The sequence below is a fragment of the Chelonus insularis genome, unplaced genomic scaffold (genome assembly GCF_013357705.1).
Source record: "Chelonus insularis isolate UGA/USDA-ARS -01 unplaced genomic scaffold, ASM1335770v1 contig_408_pilon, whole genome shotgun sequence".
Taxonomy (NCBI): domain Eukaryota; kingdom Metazoa; phylum Arthropoda; class Insecta; order Hymenoptera; family Braconidae; genus Chelonus; species Chelonus insularis.
In genome coordinates, this window is record NW_023276565.1 from 144,112 (window position 1) to 160,375 (window position 16,264).

The 16,264-nt window shown below is 27.9% G+C and overlaps 1 protein-coding gene across 4 annotated transcripts; it reads right to left on the reverse strand.

Moving 5' to 3' along the window:
- Positions 1-1,755: 1,755 nt before the first annotated feature.
- On the reverse strand, positions 1,756-15,462 carry LOC118069405 (echinoderm microtubule-associated protein-like 2). 4 transcript variants are annotated; one of them, XM_035087483.1, is made up of 15 exons: positions 15,327-15,462; positions 12,804-12,897; positions 9,529-9,627; positions 8,907-9,125; positions 7,920-8,079; positions 7,719-7,832; positions 7,512-7,640; positions 7,264-7,332; positions 4,874-5,249; positions 4,078-4,284; positions 3,664-3,901; positions 2,848-3,518; positions 2,683-2,770; positions 2,284-2,510; positions 1,756-1,956 (listed from the first exon to the last, which is right to left on the reverse strand). In XM_035087483.1, exons 2-15 carry the CDS (start codon positions 12,844-12,846, stop codon positions 1,831-1,833), a joined length of 2,766 nt encoding a protein of 921 aa, XP_034943374.1. In that variant the 5' UTR covers positions 12,847-12,897; positions 15,327-15,462; the 3' UTR covers positions 1,756-1,830. The 4 variants fall into 4 exon arrangements, with proteins under 4 accessions (XP_034943374.1, XP_034943377.1, XP_034943376.1 ...); XM_035087486.1 differs by lacking the exon at positions 9,529-9,627 and adding an exon at positions 11,580-11,813 and having other exon boundaries at positions 1,831-1,956; positions 15,327-15,368; XM_035087485.1 differs by lacking the exon at positions 9,529-9,627 and having other exon boundaries at positions 1,831-1,956.
- Between the last annotated feature and the right edge of the window lie 802 nt (positions 15,463-16,264).

The following is a 16,264-nucleotide window of genomic DNA, read 5'->3' on the forward strand; positions in this document are numbered from 1 at the left end:
GTTTTCCAAACAAACATCAAAATTTCCGGTACACTTCCTTCTAAAACTACTCAATCTAAAACTTGATTTTAAATTTTTATTTTTACTTGATAATTATAACCACATCAAAGATGTCTTGAAAACAAAATTATCATTTGCCAATTTTTTTTTTGTTTTTTGTTTCACAGTTGTTGGATATTTTTTTTTTTACCAAGTGAAATCAAGTAAAATAGTAATCTTATGTTGTGATGAAAAATATACGAAAGAAATCTGTACATAAAAAAGTGAATTTACGTAAGTTGTTTCCTCAAATCCAACCAAGCTAGATAACAGCTAGACGATTGCCTGATTTCATATTTATCAGAGTGTTTATATTTTTCCATAAAATTTAATTTTATATTTATGTAACTCACAATTTAAAGTTATTTATTTGTAATGGAAAAAACAATTTTTCACGCGATATCTTGAGCCAACGAAATAACAGGCAGAGAAGGCAAAGTACCAGCTAACAATGAGTTAACAAAGCGAAAACGAATCGAGAGAAAGTGGTGTCCTACTTTCGCATCAAACTACACTACAAGTGGGTGCAGTGGTGGTACTGTCATGCCACATATTCTGTACATAATATGTACGTGTGTACATGTTTATATCATGCTATATCTAAGTAAATACACTACTAGTATAATTCACAAATACTTCAAAGAAGTAAGAATAAAAAAAAATAGATTAAGATATTTGTGTACACAAAGCAAATCATCGTCGTCAATTCCTTTATGTAATTGACCATTTGATGACATCGTGAACACGTCAAAGAATTATTATATGACTCATGGTATTCGTATATAAATTAATCATTGTGACAATTAATCACAACTTCATACATTGTATTTTGAAATAATGAATTGAAATTAAAATTCATATCTATTAAATCTTTACATACACATTTTCATTCATTTTATTGTGTACAATTGATTAAAACAGTGTAAGAACTTTGGCGATTGAATTTTATGTAAAAAGAAAAAAAAATTCGACCAACAGACTTGAAGATGAGCAATAAAAAATGATGAATCAGAAATAAAAAATATCTAAAACTTTGAAATCAATTTTTTTTAGAATGATTTCTTTTTTTTTTCTTAGGCACAGATGTGTTTGATTAAAAAATTACAAAAAAAAAAAGAAAAATTTATATATCTTTTGTATATAAAAGTTGTTCATCCATCAGTCTGCTTAGCTTTGAATTTACAAGAAATTATTTCAACAGTTACATTACAAAGAATATTGCCAAATATTTTGTAAATGTAGAGTGATCGAAGTGAAAGAGATTATTTAAATAAAATGGCACTTAGGCATATAAAAAAATTAAAAACTTTGTAAAAAAGAAATTTTTTTACACATAAATGAAGACAAATTTTTGTATTCTTTAATGAAAGATCTTTTTCACTTCGATCTTTTTACAAATATAATATGAAAAATAGCATTGAACATATTTTATAACAAATTTTACTTAATGAAAATTCACTGCAAGCGATAAAATTACAAATATGTTTTTTTTTTGTTTTTTATACGAAAATTTGTTGCTACAAAAACGATGTAAAATCATGTGTAAGTACACGCATGAAAATGGAATTATTTAAATTCGTGGTGTCTTATGGACGGTATCACGGACTGAATTACAATTACACTTAAATTTTATATACTTGTGACTTTTTACAAGTATACTTTTTTGCATATCAGTTTTCTGCTTATTTTGATTGTTTACAATGTTAATAAATAATGACCATTTTTTATATATTTATATTTATAATATATATATATATAATCCATAAACAATTGATTAAATTAATAAATCTTTTAATTGACAATCCATTGGAGAACACTAGTGTCACCTCCTCCACTAGAAACTAGACGTGTGTCATCCTGAAGGAATGCAACATTGGTTACATGGCTTGAATGACCTCCGTAGACATATGAAAGAGACTGTAAATAATGGAGAATACATTTTAATCAAATGGATTTTAATTCAACAAACGTTGTTGATGTAATAGAGGGAAGATGGGCTACAAAATTATGCTAAGTTTTATACCAGAACAGGATCTTCATAAATATGGAAAAGATTCCCTTTTAAAAAATGAGTTTTATAACAAAAAAATTTTTTTCAAATTCATTTTGTTATAAATTATGAATATTTATTGAACAATTATACTCTAAAAGCTGATATTTTTTCGTAATTCAAGTCATCATGACTTTTTGTGCTCACTGACTCCATCTTTCTCTATTTATCGTTACTTTCTATATCCAACTTACCTTTGGTTGGGATGCTGGATACGAAAATAGTTTGACTTTACCAAAGTCATCGCCAGTGGCAAGCAATTTACCATCACGGCTTCGTGCACAATTGTTCACATCGGTACCATCAGCACCTTCAGGCCATATACCGATTGTCTCGAATGATATAATACACGTGTGAGTGGCCCATTCAACATCACGTAGACTTGAAGATTGTGGAATTTGTCGACAAACACCAGGATTCCCTGCATTGTCATATGTAAATGATCAATAATTCATTCAAAAATTGCTCTTCAAAAATATTCCTATGTTAATGATAGTATAATTAATAAATAATTCACATTTTTCATTCTCCTATCATCAACAAAAGAGTCTTTTTCAAGAGACCTTTTTTTTTTCTTAAAAGTATCTACTTACAATACAGTAATTCATAGTCTCCACTATTGCTACGCAAATACTGGCTATCTGCAGACCAATCTAAATGCGTGACGAAGCTGGAATGTCCCTAGAGTAATAACAAAAATAATCATTATTATTCAGTTACGTTTTTTTTTTCTATTATCTGGTAAAAGTAATACTTACCATGCAGCGACCAACTCTGCTGTACTTTTTGGCGGACTCATTAACTTGATAAATATAAATACAATTGTCCCGAGATCCAAGAGCCAAGAGTGTTCCATCAGGAGAGTATTGTGCGACTTGAATAGCTTCAGAACCATCTGAATGATGAGTATAAAACTCTCGCGACTCGCTGTCAATGACAAGCCACTTGCCGGAGACACAACCTACTACCATGACATTACCATCAGGTGAAAAGCATACGCTTTGTGCCTGTTCTCCAATATCCTTGCTCCAGACAACTGAGTGACTCAGACTGTCCCACATCTGTAATAATCTGTCATGCCCAGCGGTTGCAAACTGTGGAAGTGTTGGATGAGCAGCGAGCCCCCAAACTTCTTCAGTATGACCTAGCATAGCTGGACAAAAGCCCATTTCTATGTCACCGACTAGGATACAATTTTTCGTGGTTCCAATTAACAATTGGGTTCCTCTGCCCTCTGATACCGTTCGGATTCCACCAAAGTGATCTTCTATTTGAACACCAACTCCAGTTGGAACAAGACTATTATCAAAATATATAATTTTCCCATCTTTTCCTCCTCCACTTACGATATTTCCATTCTTTAAAACACATATAGAAAATATTGCTCCTTCATGGACACTCTTTACTAATCTAACAATTGTATTTGTACCTAGAAAAAAGAATATTCATTGATTATTTTTAGAATCTCCAATGAATGATTCACTATTTAAATATTAAATTAAGTCTTTAGCTTTAGATTAAAATGTTTTCTATTAAAAAAGCATGATCTATTAGGATAATTGAATAATCAATACCTCTTGCCCAAACGATGATGTTGCCATTGCTATCACCAGTAAGCACATCTCCATTTTGATTAAATGCCAAACACGTGACATAACGTGGTTTCTCGCGACTCTCAAAGACTCCCATACGTTTATAAAGCATACCACCATTGTCAAGTGACCAGAATGAAACGTGTCCTTTGCCACAAGAGACTATCTGATTGCGTTCTAGCGGATGCCAGTCGGCGCACACGACCGTGTCGACTGAACACTGCAATTTCCATGAAAGAATACATTACTATCAAGTAGGAAAGACAACTCTCAAGTTTTATATCCTCAAGTTGTCTATTATATTCATGTTGCTTTAATCATTGTCATTAAAAAAACATTCGATGATAGATGCATAACTGTGCATATATATATATATATATATATATTTTTACATACCTTTGTCTCGGTAACTTTAGTACCACGTTCTCCTTTTTGCCAATCCCAAATTGAAATATTATGCTCTGAAGTCTCGTCTATTGCGCAAAGATAACTACCTCCATCAGCTTTCGAAAAAGATAAACAACAAATGGAACCGTCAAACTCTCCACTACCAATTACTGTCAATGTAGCCAAACTGACAGCATGCCAGATACGAATATGGGGCTGGAAAAAATCAATTAATCAGCCTATTGTATTGATTAAGAGTCTTTTAATCAAACTACTTGGATCTAATATTTTTCAAAGGAATTGGACCGTGAGTCTTTCTTGGATAATAATGTAGCAATCGTTATTTTAACGACATTCATTCATCAATGAACAAATACCCTTTCTAAACAATTCAATTACCTAGCATATTCTTTTTTTTTTTTTTTATCTTTATTATTACAAAAGTCAAGTATCAATAATCACCATCATATTATTTTTTTGCTATGAAATTATTTTTAGCAGAGTCATTGATGAATTATTTTTTTTTTTTTTATGAAATTTGTGCTACATTGTTCTGTCAAGATGATTAAAATGAGTTAAAAAAAATTTTTAAAGATGAATATTTGCATTCAAGCAAGATAGTACTGTTATTTTTTTGTATCAAGTCAGCCTGGTCCTCTTTTTTTTTAAAGAAATAAAATTATTAATTTATTAAAATGATTGATTTTACTTCTACTTTTTGCCTAAAGGGCCTTGATAGAGATCTTTATATCATCATATATATTTTTTTCTAGATTTTAACGAGCATATTTCAAATAGTAATTACCATCGATTCTCTTCGATCAGTTCCTGCTACTTGACCTGTTGCCACAACCATTTTATTGGGATGAATAGCAATACACTTGACATCATCAGTGTGTCCTAAATAATGCCTTTGGCTATGTTCTTCCATATTGTAAAGAATGACTACAGCTGCGACAAAATATACCATCTCCCCTGTAGGCAACAGGTGAAGATTACTTCTGCAGTCTCTTCCTCGGTATCCATAAACCCAGTCGAGCATTAATTTGTTCGGTGGTGGAGTATTGACTTTGTGTGGGTCATAAGAGTCTATTGACGTTGGTACATGGAGAATAATCGGCCTTCCTCGTAAATACATCCGCACACTATTCTCTGTCTCATTGTACTGCATGTTTCGAGTGCTATTGGCAAAATAAACAATACTAGATTTTAGAATAAGATTTATTGAAGATATACTTGACAGTGAGTTCACTTGAAATAATATTCTTAGTTTGCTTTTTGATAGGTTATATTTCTTTCATGAATTTTTATTTATAGAATTTAACCATTTATTTCTTTCAATGGAAACTTCCTTGGTAGCTATCATTGATAAAAACATAATTTTCTTTTTCAACTGAAAAATATTATTAGCTAGAATTCATTATGATTAATTAATTGGTTCTAGTAAATCAAGACATTCATTTTTGGTGTCATTATTTACATTTAATGATTAAGAACATTCAATCAATGATCCTATTTTTGCTGATGATCTTGGTTCTTGATCAACAAATCAGCAAAAATAGGGACATTGACTTCATCAAGTAGTCCAGTCTCTAAAATTGGATAAAATATTAAAACTTTCAGCTCTGACCCAATTATTGAATATAACTTCTGATGAAAAGTTAATCATTTTTTATTATATTATATAAATTATTGTAGACTTGGAAAATATAACTTGATAAAAACTATCAACAATTGCGTGCTGTTTTTTAAATCAATAAAAGTACATATTTTATAAATAATAGGTGAAGGTCATGTAAAATTTTAAATTTAATAAAACGCACTTTTGATTACTTCAAGAGAATATCTATATAATTTCTGAAACGAGAATGGTTATTTTAAATTTGGAAAGAATATTTTGGAGTTTAATATCTAAAGATGAGTGCAGAGATGAAATAAGAATATTGTATCAATTTTATAATCTTACCAGTTGGCAAAAAAATTTTGCATCAGCTCAGAATAATCTAAATGTAAATTATATACAAAATTTATATTTCCGTGCAATTTTCGTCTTGATATAATCTCGTGAAACTCACAAGTGTAACTGTTTTCACCTATCGTTTCAATTTAACATCTCCCACTCATTCAGTTCACAACGTCACTGACATTCATTTCTATCCAGTGTTGTTTTTTTCATTTTCATTACACTATTGCTTGAATGAGTCATGAGAACATATATACTCTATCGTTATATTCACTCCAACTAATTGAAAATAATATTTAGTTACACTTCACTTGACAGTTATTGTTGTTTTTGAGATTATTTTTAAACCTGAATAACTTGAGAACTCAAAAAAATTGGCAATATAGATATGGTGAGCTGAATATACATTAATTGAATAATTTATAATAAAATATTATCATTTAAATATTTCTAGAGGTAATAAAAAAAAATTATTAAAGCTCCAAAAATTCATAAACAATCTGGAATGTAATGTTGTTTAGCTATGAGAGTATCTCCAACAGTTTCATTTATATTTTATGGATGGATGAATGACCTGATGTATATAAGAGACAATAACAAACTGGAAATAATGAATCGTAAAAACTTCATTTCGATAATTAATAAATTTTGTTATGGGAATATTTTATGGGTAAATAGCTATAAAATAGTTAATGACATTTGCTAATGCATGGTATTAATTTTTTACCATAAAAGTATGGTTTTTTTTTCATTGATTTCATGAATAACAAATATAAAATATTACATCATCAAATCTTTAGTTAAATTGTTTATTTTTTAAGTAAAAACAATACTTTTATAAAAATAGTTAGATTTTTTTTCAAATGATAAACATCAACTAGAGCTATAAAACAGTTCATTTCCATAAATTACAAAACAATAATACCTTATTTATAGAAGATTGCTAACTTTAGAAGATTTCAATTGTTTTCTCACCTAACCCAATTGCCAGTTTTTTTTTTTTTTTTATAAATTCATTTCATTTGCATTCCATAGGCTGAAATGCAGAACACATAAGAAAGTCCGGAACTTGTTGAATAACATGAATTATAAAGAAAGTGAATCACTTTCTTTGGCAACGAAGCGCGTAAAAATAAGTTGATAATGTACAATATACACTTAACAATATATCAGCGTAAATAAAAATGAAAATGGTAGATATTTAGTGAGAGAGTAAAAATGAAATTATTTACCCGTGCTTGACGTTGTTGAGGATCTGAGGCTTGAAGAGGTTGAACAGTGATTTGGTTGATGTTGATAATCTATAAATTAACGATACAATGCAAAGGAATAGGCATGCGTGCAAAATTTAACAAAAAATAGGATTATATTTTTTAAATGGTTACAATAATTAATGCAAAGTAAATAAAATAAAAAAATGACAGGTTTATGATTGATTATAGATGCATGACTTGAACTAATTATTGGTCTTATAGTTTACCTTGAAGAAGTCAATTGTGAATTATTTGATGTGAATTGAGGTGAATGAGTAAAGTCGCCAGTTGATGACCAACGTTTAGCACGCCTTAAACTGCTCTGTGGAGCTCCATTAGTTCTAGTTGTTGGAGACCTGCAATAAAAAGTATTGATAAATAATTCATCTATTATGTTGAAAGACTTAAATGGATAAAATTGATGAAAGAAATACCTGGTACTTGGTAAAGGTGTAGCTCTAGGACTTGGAGATGGTACTGGTGAAACACTGCTGCTGCTTGGACTATCAGAATGAAGAGAACTGGTAGATTGATAATGAACAGACCGTCTGCAAAGTATATATACAAATATCAGTTTATATAATATTAAAAGACCAAGGTTGCTTTGATCATAAAATGTAAATAAAAAAAAAAACCTTTGAGGTAATTGAGAAGGTGCAGCATAGCTAATTGGTCTTTTAGAATTAACCGAGTCCCTGACATCCTGAGTTGAGCTTGATGACGATGAATTTCGTAAACAAGGCGAGGTGATAGTCTGTCTAGACCTAGCATCCTTATGAATTGAGTTCTGCACGCCTGGAATAAATATAGAACCAGTTACTTAGCTGTCTTAATATCAAATGGGATGTTAAATTGACAGTAAATGTGAAATGTAAGAGCATAAATGATCCACGATGTATATAATAGCAACAATAACGTGCACGAATGTATTTTCCCATCGGGTATCATCATTACCAACTTCTTCCCCTTGAACTCAGATGACCTTGCAGGATTTCCTAGCTCATATATATTACTATGATGATGATGTACAAGTCAAGGTGTAAGTTTCGTTATTGTTCAAGTTCAAATACCATGCACAGGAAAATTATTAACCGGTCACGCTCATGCAGGTAATAATTCCATTTATTCCAAGATCTGGAATATTTAGGACACTTGTTGGTAAGCTTATTTAAGTGATATCGCTTCGAGGCACGATTTCTATTTAATCTACAAATATAACATTTCATGTTTATTAGCTTGCTTCATATCCTGACATATTAATTGTCTTATTGAATAATAACTAAAAGCATTTAGCAAGAATAGACTGTGACATTTTTATTCCACTTTTATTCAAATTGATTAATGTTGGGAAACCATTTGCTGATTGAGAAATAATTTTTTTTATTTTGCTATTTATATTCAACTGGATGAACTTTGATGGAGTTGAATGATGAGCACATCTTAGAGTGGTGGTTGATGCATCAGTGAATGAAATTGAAAATAATGATTTTAAAAATTTCCTGTGAAGCACAGGGTGAAAAATGTTGGTGTGAGATAATCCATGTCAACATGAAGGTACATTGTACCAAGTAAAATTGAATTAAAGGCTGGTATATTATTTTCTTCAAGTGCTTGTCACTTACTTCTCACAGATACATGGCCATTTCTCAAAGGCGACGACAAAAGTCGTTCATTTTTTTCCTCTTCTCGCTTCTCTTTGTTCTCCAACTGGGTGATACGTCGTAATGCGTCCGCCAAAGTTGCACGAAGACAAACTATCTCGTCCCTTTGTGCCAAGGACTGTCTCTCGAGGTCTGTTACCCTTCCAAGGAGAGATCCAGTCTCGCATTCCAACATTTCATCTGTAATTTTATTATTTTATCTTTCAGTTTATTACATTTTATTCTTATTCTAGTTAAACATTCTTAAAAACTATTATATAATACTACGTAACCAGATAGACTTATGCATAACACATCACCTGGGGTAAAATAGGATATTTTTTTTTGATAACAAAAAACTCTTTTTTTCAACAAAGTTTCACTTTTAAAAAATATTATGTGAGTAGAAAGCAAAATTTTTTCCTTTTTAAAATAATGATGTTGTTTGTAAGTTGATCACTAAATAATGTAGAAATAATCATTTACTGTGTTATTTTTAGTTCTGTTGAATTCTAATCATTACCATGCTGCCTTGTGCCGTGAATAATGAGTAAAAAAAAAAATGTTTTTGTGTATAAATGATGATAAATTGTCACAAACTTACTCCAAGCCTGTTCAGCTTCGCTGATTGTGTTCATCATCATGTCTGGTGTGGACATTCTGATTAGCTTTTGAAGCCTCAATGACCTCTCTCTCTCACTCTCTTTACATTAATAAACAATTTCCATTTTTACATAATGTATTATTATGATAACAGTTGACACATTAAATTTATTTTTAAATCTTTCATATTTTTTAACCTTTAAATTCATTATATTACAAATATAAAATTATTTCGATTTATTGTATCGTCTTTACGTGTTATCAAATAGGAAAAAATTGACAAAAAAGACTCCATTGATAATGTTTTCATTTTGTGCATGTTTTTTTTTTGCTTTTTTACTTTAGTAATATAAGAAATATGATATATTTTATTGTGATAAAGAAAAATATCTGTTGTTATTGTTATGATGATATTTATTGTTATTATTCACTAAAAAAATAGATAAATTGTGTGAGTTTAATCGGCTGTACACACATGATACTGCACACGTGTATTTTCGTTATGAAAGTTCTAGTGCTACTGTCAGAGTAACTTACAATCCAGTTGCTTAGGCACGATCAATAATCGTATAGTATAGATAGTCGAGATTGTTCAGATGACGTGCTGTTACCTCACCCAACTATAGATAAATAATCTCTAAATTACCAATTAAATTATCTCTCTGTTTTGTATTACCCTGTTACTACACTACATAACAATCATGTTAATACGTAATTGACTATGAAATTTTTTAAACGATTCTTTTACTGAATGTTTCAATTATCAACATTGGTATATTACTTTGTTGCTCATTCAAAGAGATAGTTAGCTTTTGAAAGTTGTGTTTTTTTCTCCTTAGAAAAAATAATAGATTTTAAATAAATATTTTTTTGATAACAATAGTAGTAATTAGTTTTTAAAGATGATAATAAATATTGATAGATAATTGGATACAATTGACTTATTCTTATTTTTTTAATGATTGAAAAGTTATTAATGAAATTTGGATGGTAATTTTGTTTTTAATTAAATTGTTATAAATATAGAATATATAAAGAATAAATTGAGATTCATTTTTGTTCAGAGAATCTAACAATATCATTACTTTTTGTAAAGATTCTGAGAGAACAATTTTCTTTGTATAAAAAACTGTGATTTTAATCAGTAAAAATAGTTTAAAATATTTGGGATAAAAAATATGATTGAATTTAATGAAATTTTGACATTTAGTTCAAAATTATGAGAAGTTTGTGAAATACAAGTGTGATTTAATTAATTCTTATTTTCTTGGACACCATGGATCTTAAAACCAAAAAAATAAAACATTAAAATAAACTAATGCTCAGATAATTATAATTAAAATAATCAAGCACAATTAAAATATACCAATTTAGAATTTTGATTTTATTAGTTGAAAAAAAAATTAAATAGATCGTTAAATGTAAACAAACAATATATTGTTCAACAATTAATTAATTAATATGATCAAAAAAATTGTTTGATTGTTAAACAATTAATTGATTTATATGATTAAAAAAAAACAATACTTTGTTTGAAAAAAAAATTGTTGATTAATCTAATGAATTTTTTTTATTAAAAAAAACAATTTAAAATGTTGATTTCATTAGTTGAAAAAAATATTAAATATATTGTTAAATATAAACAACCAATATATTGTTCAACAATTAATTAATTAATATGATTAAAAAAATTGTTTGATTGTTAAACAATTAATTGATTTATATGATTACAAAAAAAACAATACTTTGAAAAAAAAATTGTTGATTAATCTAATGAATTTTTTTTTATTAAAAAAAACAATTCAAAATGTTGATTTCATTAGTTGAAAAAAATATTAAATATATTGTTAAATGTAAACAAACAATATATTGTTCAACAATTAATTGATTAAAAATATTGTTTAGTCATGAAATAATTAATTTTCTTAATTTTATATATTTATTGGTTTATACGATTGAAAATAAAAGAAACAATACTTTGTTTGTTTAAAAAAAAATTTGTCAATTGATCTAATGAATTTTTTTTAATAAAAAATAATTTAAACTTTGTACTTGGAAATTTTTTTATGTATTTGTCCAATGTTCAATGAATGTAGTCCAGAGTGCATTCACATGTAGAGTTTTTACTGTCCAAGTATTTGCCTTTCATTTACACGTTAAAAATACTTGAGTTATTGATTATAATGTATCGACTGGCAATTTACTAAATTGCTAAAATTTAAGCATCGATTTTTACACGAAATTCGCCATTTCATTGACGATCCTTTAACACTAACATTGAAATATCTGTAACGGAAGTACGGACAATAGTCAATTTCCGGTAGAGCCCAGTCGTTTGTTTGAATATACGAGGGGTCATCAGTTGTAAATTTAGAACAATAAAGTATGTCTCGCAGTGAAAATAAAAGTTTGGCCTTTGTAATCCATTTACAGGTGCACATGTCTGTAGCATATTAACTCATTACTCAAGTGTCTATATATATTTCTAAAATACACCTGTACCCTTTAATATGACTTTGCATATTCGAGTTAAAATTTATTCTCAAGATAATTGGCCTTTACTAACCTCAAATTACCTCCAATTTTTTTCATCCCATTGTGGATTTGTTATTAGGTTTTTTTCCATGCAAAAAATATTTAGGATTATTTTGCAAAGTGTTAGACACATTATAAAATAAAGATTAATATTAAAAGTGCCCTCATAATTGTAGAATAAATAATTTTTTAGCGAAGGGCCCTTGACAAGTATACCCACCATGACACCTCGGAATCCACTAAAGCTAAAATCATTTATTCTACGATTATTAATACACTTATACTATTAATCTTTGTTTTACAATATATTTACCACTTTCTTAAATATTCCTAAATAATTTTGACACAGAAAAATTCAATAAAAACTGCACAATTTAACGCGAAAAATTTGAGGTGATTTGAGGTTAGTAAATCCCAGCTTTAGGATAATTAGGCTTTTATCATCAATTTATTTTTCACTCATTATTTTTTATCATTTTATTAAGCCTCAAGTGTTAGAGATATCGTAACACATTAAATATAAATATTTTTTTAATTAATCAATCAATGATTTATTCATTATACTAGTGCATTAAATAAATATAAATAAAGTTGAAGTGAAATTATTATTTTTCTTTAGAATAAATAAAAAATAATATTCTTGTACTAAATTAGTATGTTTTATGATCGAAAACAAGTTTTAATATTTTTGTATCGGTTCTAATTTCCGTGTTTTCGATTGGATAATGATAAATGGCTTACCCATTTCCCCACATGAAAGTTGCTGACGATCGTTTACGTGCATCGTCCTTCACAATTATTCTTATTCATAGTTTATACGGTTGCAAGTCACTACCTGGAATTAATATAACAAAAAAAAAATAAATTTTTATCACAACTTCAACTTATATCTCCAATAATTAACTACATTTAAATGCTTAAATATTATCCTTTCATTTTTTTTTTTAATCCAATAAAAACTTTATCATTTCCTGTTGCTAAATCAACTCCTTTATTTCAACATAATAAAATTTTTTAATCATTATTTTTAACTAAAGTAAAATTAAATTAAAAACTTTTATTTAAAACAATAATTTATTAATTAATTTCATTGAAATAAAAAAGAAGGAAGGAAGATAAAATATTTTTAAGAATTAAATAAAATATTTTAATAAAAATAAAACAAATATCTGATTATTATGATAACTTGAGCAAAATATATCAGATGACAAAATGTTTTTGAGTTACTTGATCGAAAGAACACAACAGTAATTACACCAGGGTAAAAGCAGTAAGCATTGACCTAGTATGAACATTACCTTATCCGTTTAAAGTCAGTCACCACTAAGTTTAGTTTACATATTTGTTGTTAAATCCTTAAGAAGACTTTTATTGCCTCACTATAAGGATTTACCTTTCGATCATACATATTTATAGATTAAAAAGTATTCCACTTTCATATGTATTGTAAATAGAATTATAAATATAGTTATAGATGTGTGTGTGTGTGTGTGTGTATGTAGTTCAATGAAATTGACAAATTCTTCGTACATATAACTCATTATTTACTCTCTATGTATTCGTCATTACTACTGAATAAGAAACAGCCAGGAAGGTCACTCAACTGCAACAACACACAAACGTGAGGAATAGCATTTGCATGAATCGCAGAGGCGTAGCAATTGCAAGAGAATGTCTCACGTGCTAAATTTTTTTCTACAGTAAATACGTAAGAATTTTCCGGTTTATTTACATATCTGTTTGTTACTTTAATTATGTTATTAGAACTTTAGTCAAGTTTGTAATTTTTGGTACATCTCATCTCTCAATTTTTACAAGTCTTCATTTTCGAATTTTTTTTTTTTTTTGGAACTGATAAGAGATAAGGAACTCTTTAAATGTCGATAATAATAGGAATACATGTAATTTACTTGATAGATAGTTGACATGTAAAAATCCAAGTTACGATGTGCAAATATTTGTTATGATAAAATTAAATCAATTTTTTAATTTAATTGTTTCCATTATTTTATCATTTTTAGATAATTTTTTTCTAGGAATTTTTATTATTTTTGAGTTTTTAATTAATTATAATAATTATTTAAATTAAATAAGTTATAAATAGATAATAAGAAATTATGTGTAGACATAATGTTGTTTGTAAAAAAAAAAAAAAATTAGAATCTAAAAATTTAAAAGGAATAACTTTCATTTCTGTTTTGGACATTTGATTAATTATTTTTTATCTTCCTAAGAATTTTATTCATTAAAAAATCTTTCTGTTGTGATATAAGTCTCATTATACAATCGACATTATTATTATGTACCATGAGAGAAGTGAAGTAATTAATTTTTTTCAATGAAATCAAAAGTTATAAACACTTATCATTTTTTTTAATAATTATTACCATCAATTCCCAACAAATAATTATTTTTAATTATTTATCTACTAAATAAATAATTAAAAATAAAACCCAAAAATATTTAAAAAAAAAAAGGTAAATAAATAAATAAATATTTTTAACTATCACTAATTTAAATACTTAATTATTTCTAAATTTAATGATTCCCCCAAGATTACTTCATTAAAAAGTTGTAATTCAATTCCGACAATTAATTACTTTAATTACCTTCATTCATTAATATCCAATGTCCTACAATATCAAAGTGAATTTTATTGCTGTTAAATTTTGAGAAAAAAATAAGTAGAGCTTTCGCCAAAACAATAACATAAACAACGAGAATTTATTAGTCTGATAAAACACATTGAAAGATCTTGGAAATATTATTAAGGCAATTTAATATAATACAATATGATGCTAAAGGCATTCCTTATACGCGTGATTGTAGGATAAAAATAGGCTCATTATTGTCATCGTGACGACAAGTAACTGCGGAATGTAAAGAGAGAATTAGAGAAGGAAGAAAAGAAGAAGATGAACAAATAGGATTCTTATATGAATATATACATGTATACATTTATTCGTATATACTTGGTGTATGGGTTGGATATAAAACTAAAGTCTCAACAAGCTGTATACAGTCATTGCCGTCACGGTTATCGCAATTCCGTGGGAACGAAACTTGGGAACTAAACGTGATCCCAAGACATGAAATAGATGCAAGGAGACATCTCTCCATTTTATCAATTCTTCACTTACTTTATCAATTATCATATATTAATTATTTATTACTTGAATAAATTCATCATTTTCATTATTATTCCACTACTTACTTAGTCAATATTCCAATAAGACTCTTAATTATATTTATTCATCTATTTACCTTTCAACAATTATTATAAATCGCTTGATTAATATCATCAATATAAAACACACTACACCTTTTGAACTATTTATCACTAAGTTTTGTGAATTTAAAATTAATTTTTAAAATTTTTTCAGGTGATATAATGGAAGATCTTGATGGCTATTGGTCGAGATTGATAAGTCACTGGGCAGAGAAAGCAGCGTCTATTGAAATATATTTGATAGATTATGCAAATAATTGGGATATGCGTATAACAAACCGTACAACTGAAGCTTCAACTAGGTACTGCTGTCGAGTGCTGCCGAGGACAACAGGTGAGTCTTGCCAGCAGTTTGGTTCAGTAACGAATGACTTTAAAGGAACCACTTAGTTTCATTTTTTTTAATCAGTTTTTTTTCTTCTCTCTTTCAGGTAAATACAAAAAAAAACTACTTTTGAATAATTATGTGATCAAGTTATGGAAATATCTTTTGTGATTGAAGATTGGTTTTATTAAGGAGTGTAATCTTTAGTTATTTACAATTTTAATTTTGCTAAATATTCCCATCGACAATCAGCAACATATTTGAATATTAAAATACCTCATACCGGCTTTTTTAAAGTTGAACAAAAAAAGTGTTGATTTTTTCCTTCTTTTCATCAACAATTATTTGATTTTAATGATAACATTCTATTGATTTTATTGTAAAAATATTTTTATATTAATTTATTATTATTATTCAATTGTTTAAATATCCTTCTAAGGATAGATTGAGTGTAAAAATGAAAGCCAGGGTATTTAAATGACTTAATACGTGGCTGAGAACTTTTACCTGTTGGCCACAAGCTTATATCCCTACTCTACAATCCAAGTCGGTGGATAAAAATTAAATGGCATGTCTCAGGTCTGAGTAAATAAATTATTTTCTTTAAATATGTCATTTCGGTATGTCACATTCTATATGTGAGTATGT

What these genes read in the sequence shown, in the direction of transcription:
- LOC118069405 (XM_035087483.1), bottom strand. Translation starts at nt 12,846, where the DNA reads ATGCACGTAAACGATCGTCAGCAACTTTCATGTGGGGAAATGG. An exon ending in ACTTTCATGTGGGGAAATGG is followed by an intron (nt 9,628 to 12,803) that starts GTAAGCCATTTA and finishes ATTAATGTAAAG; the next exon opens with AGAGTGAGAGAGAGAGGTCA. An exon ending in TCACAATTGACTTCTTCAAG is followed by an intron (nt 7,333 to 7,511) that starts GTAAACTATAAG and finishes GTTAATTTATAG; the next exon opens with ATTATCAACATCAACCAAAT.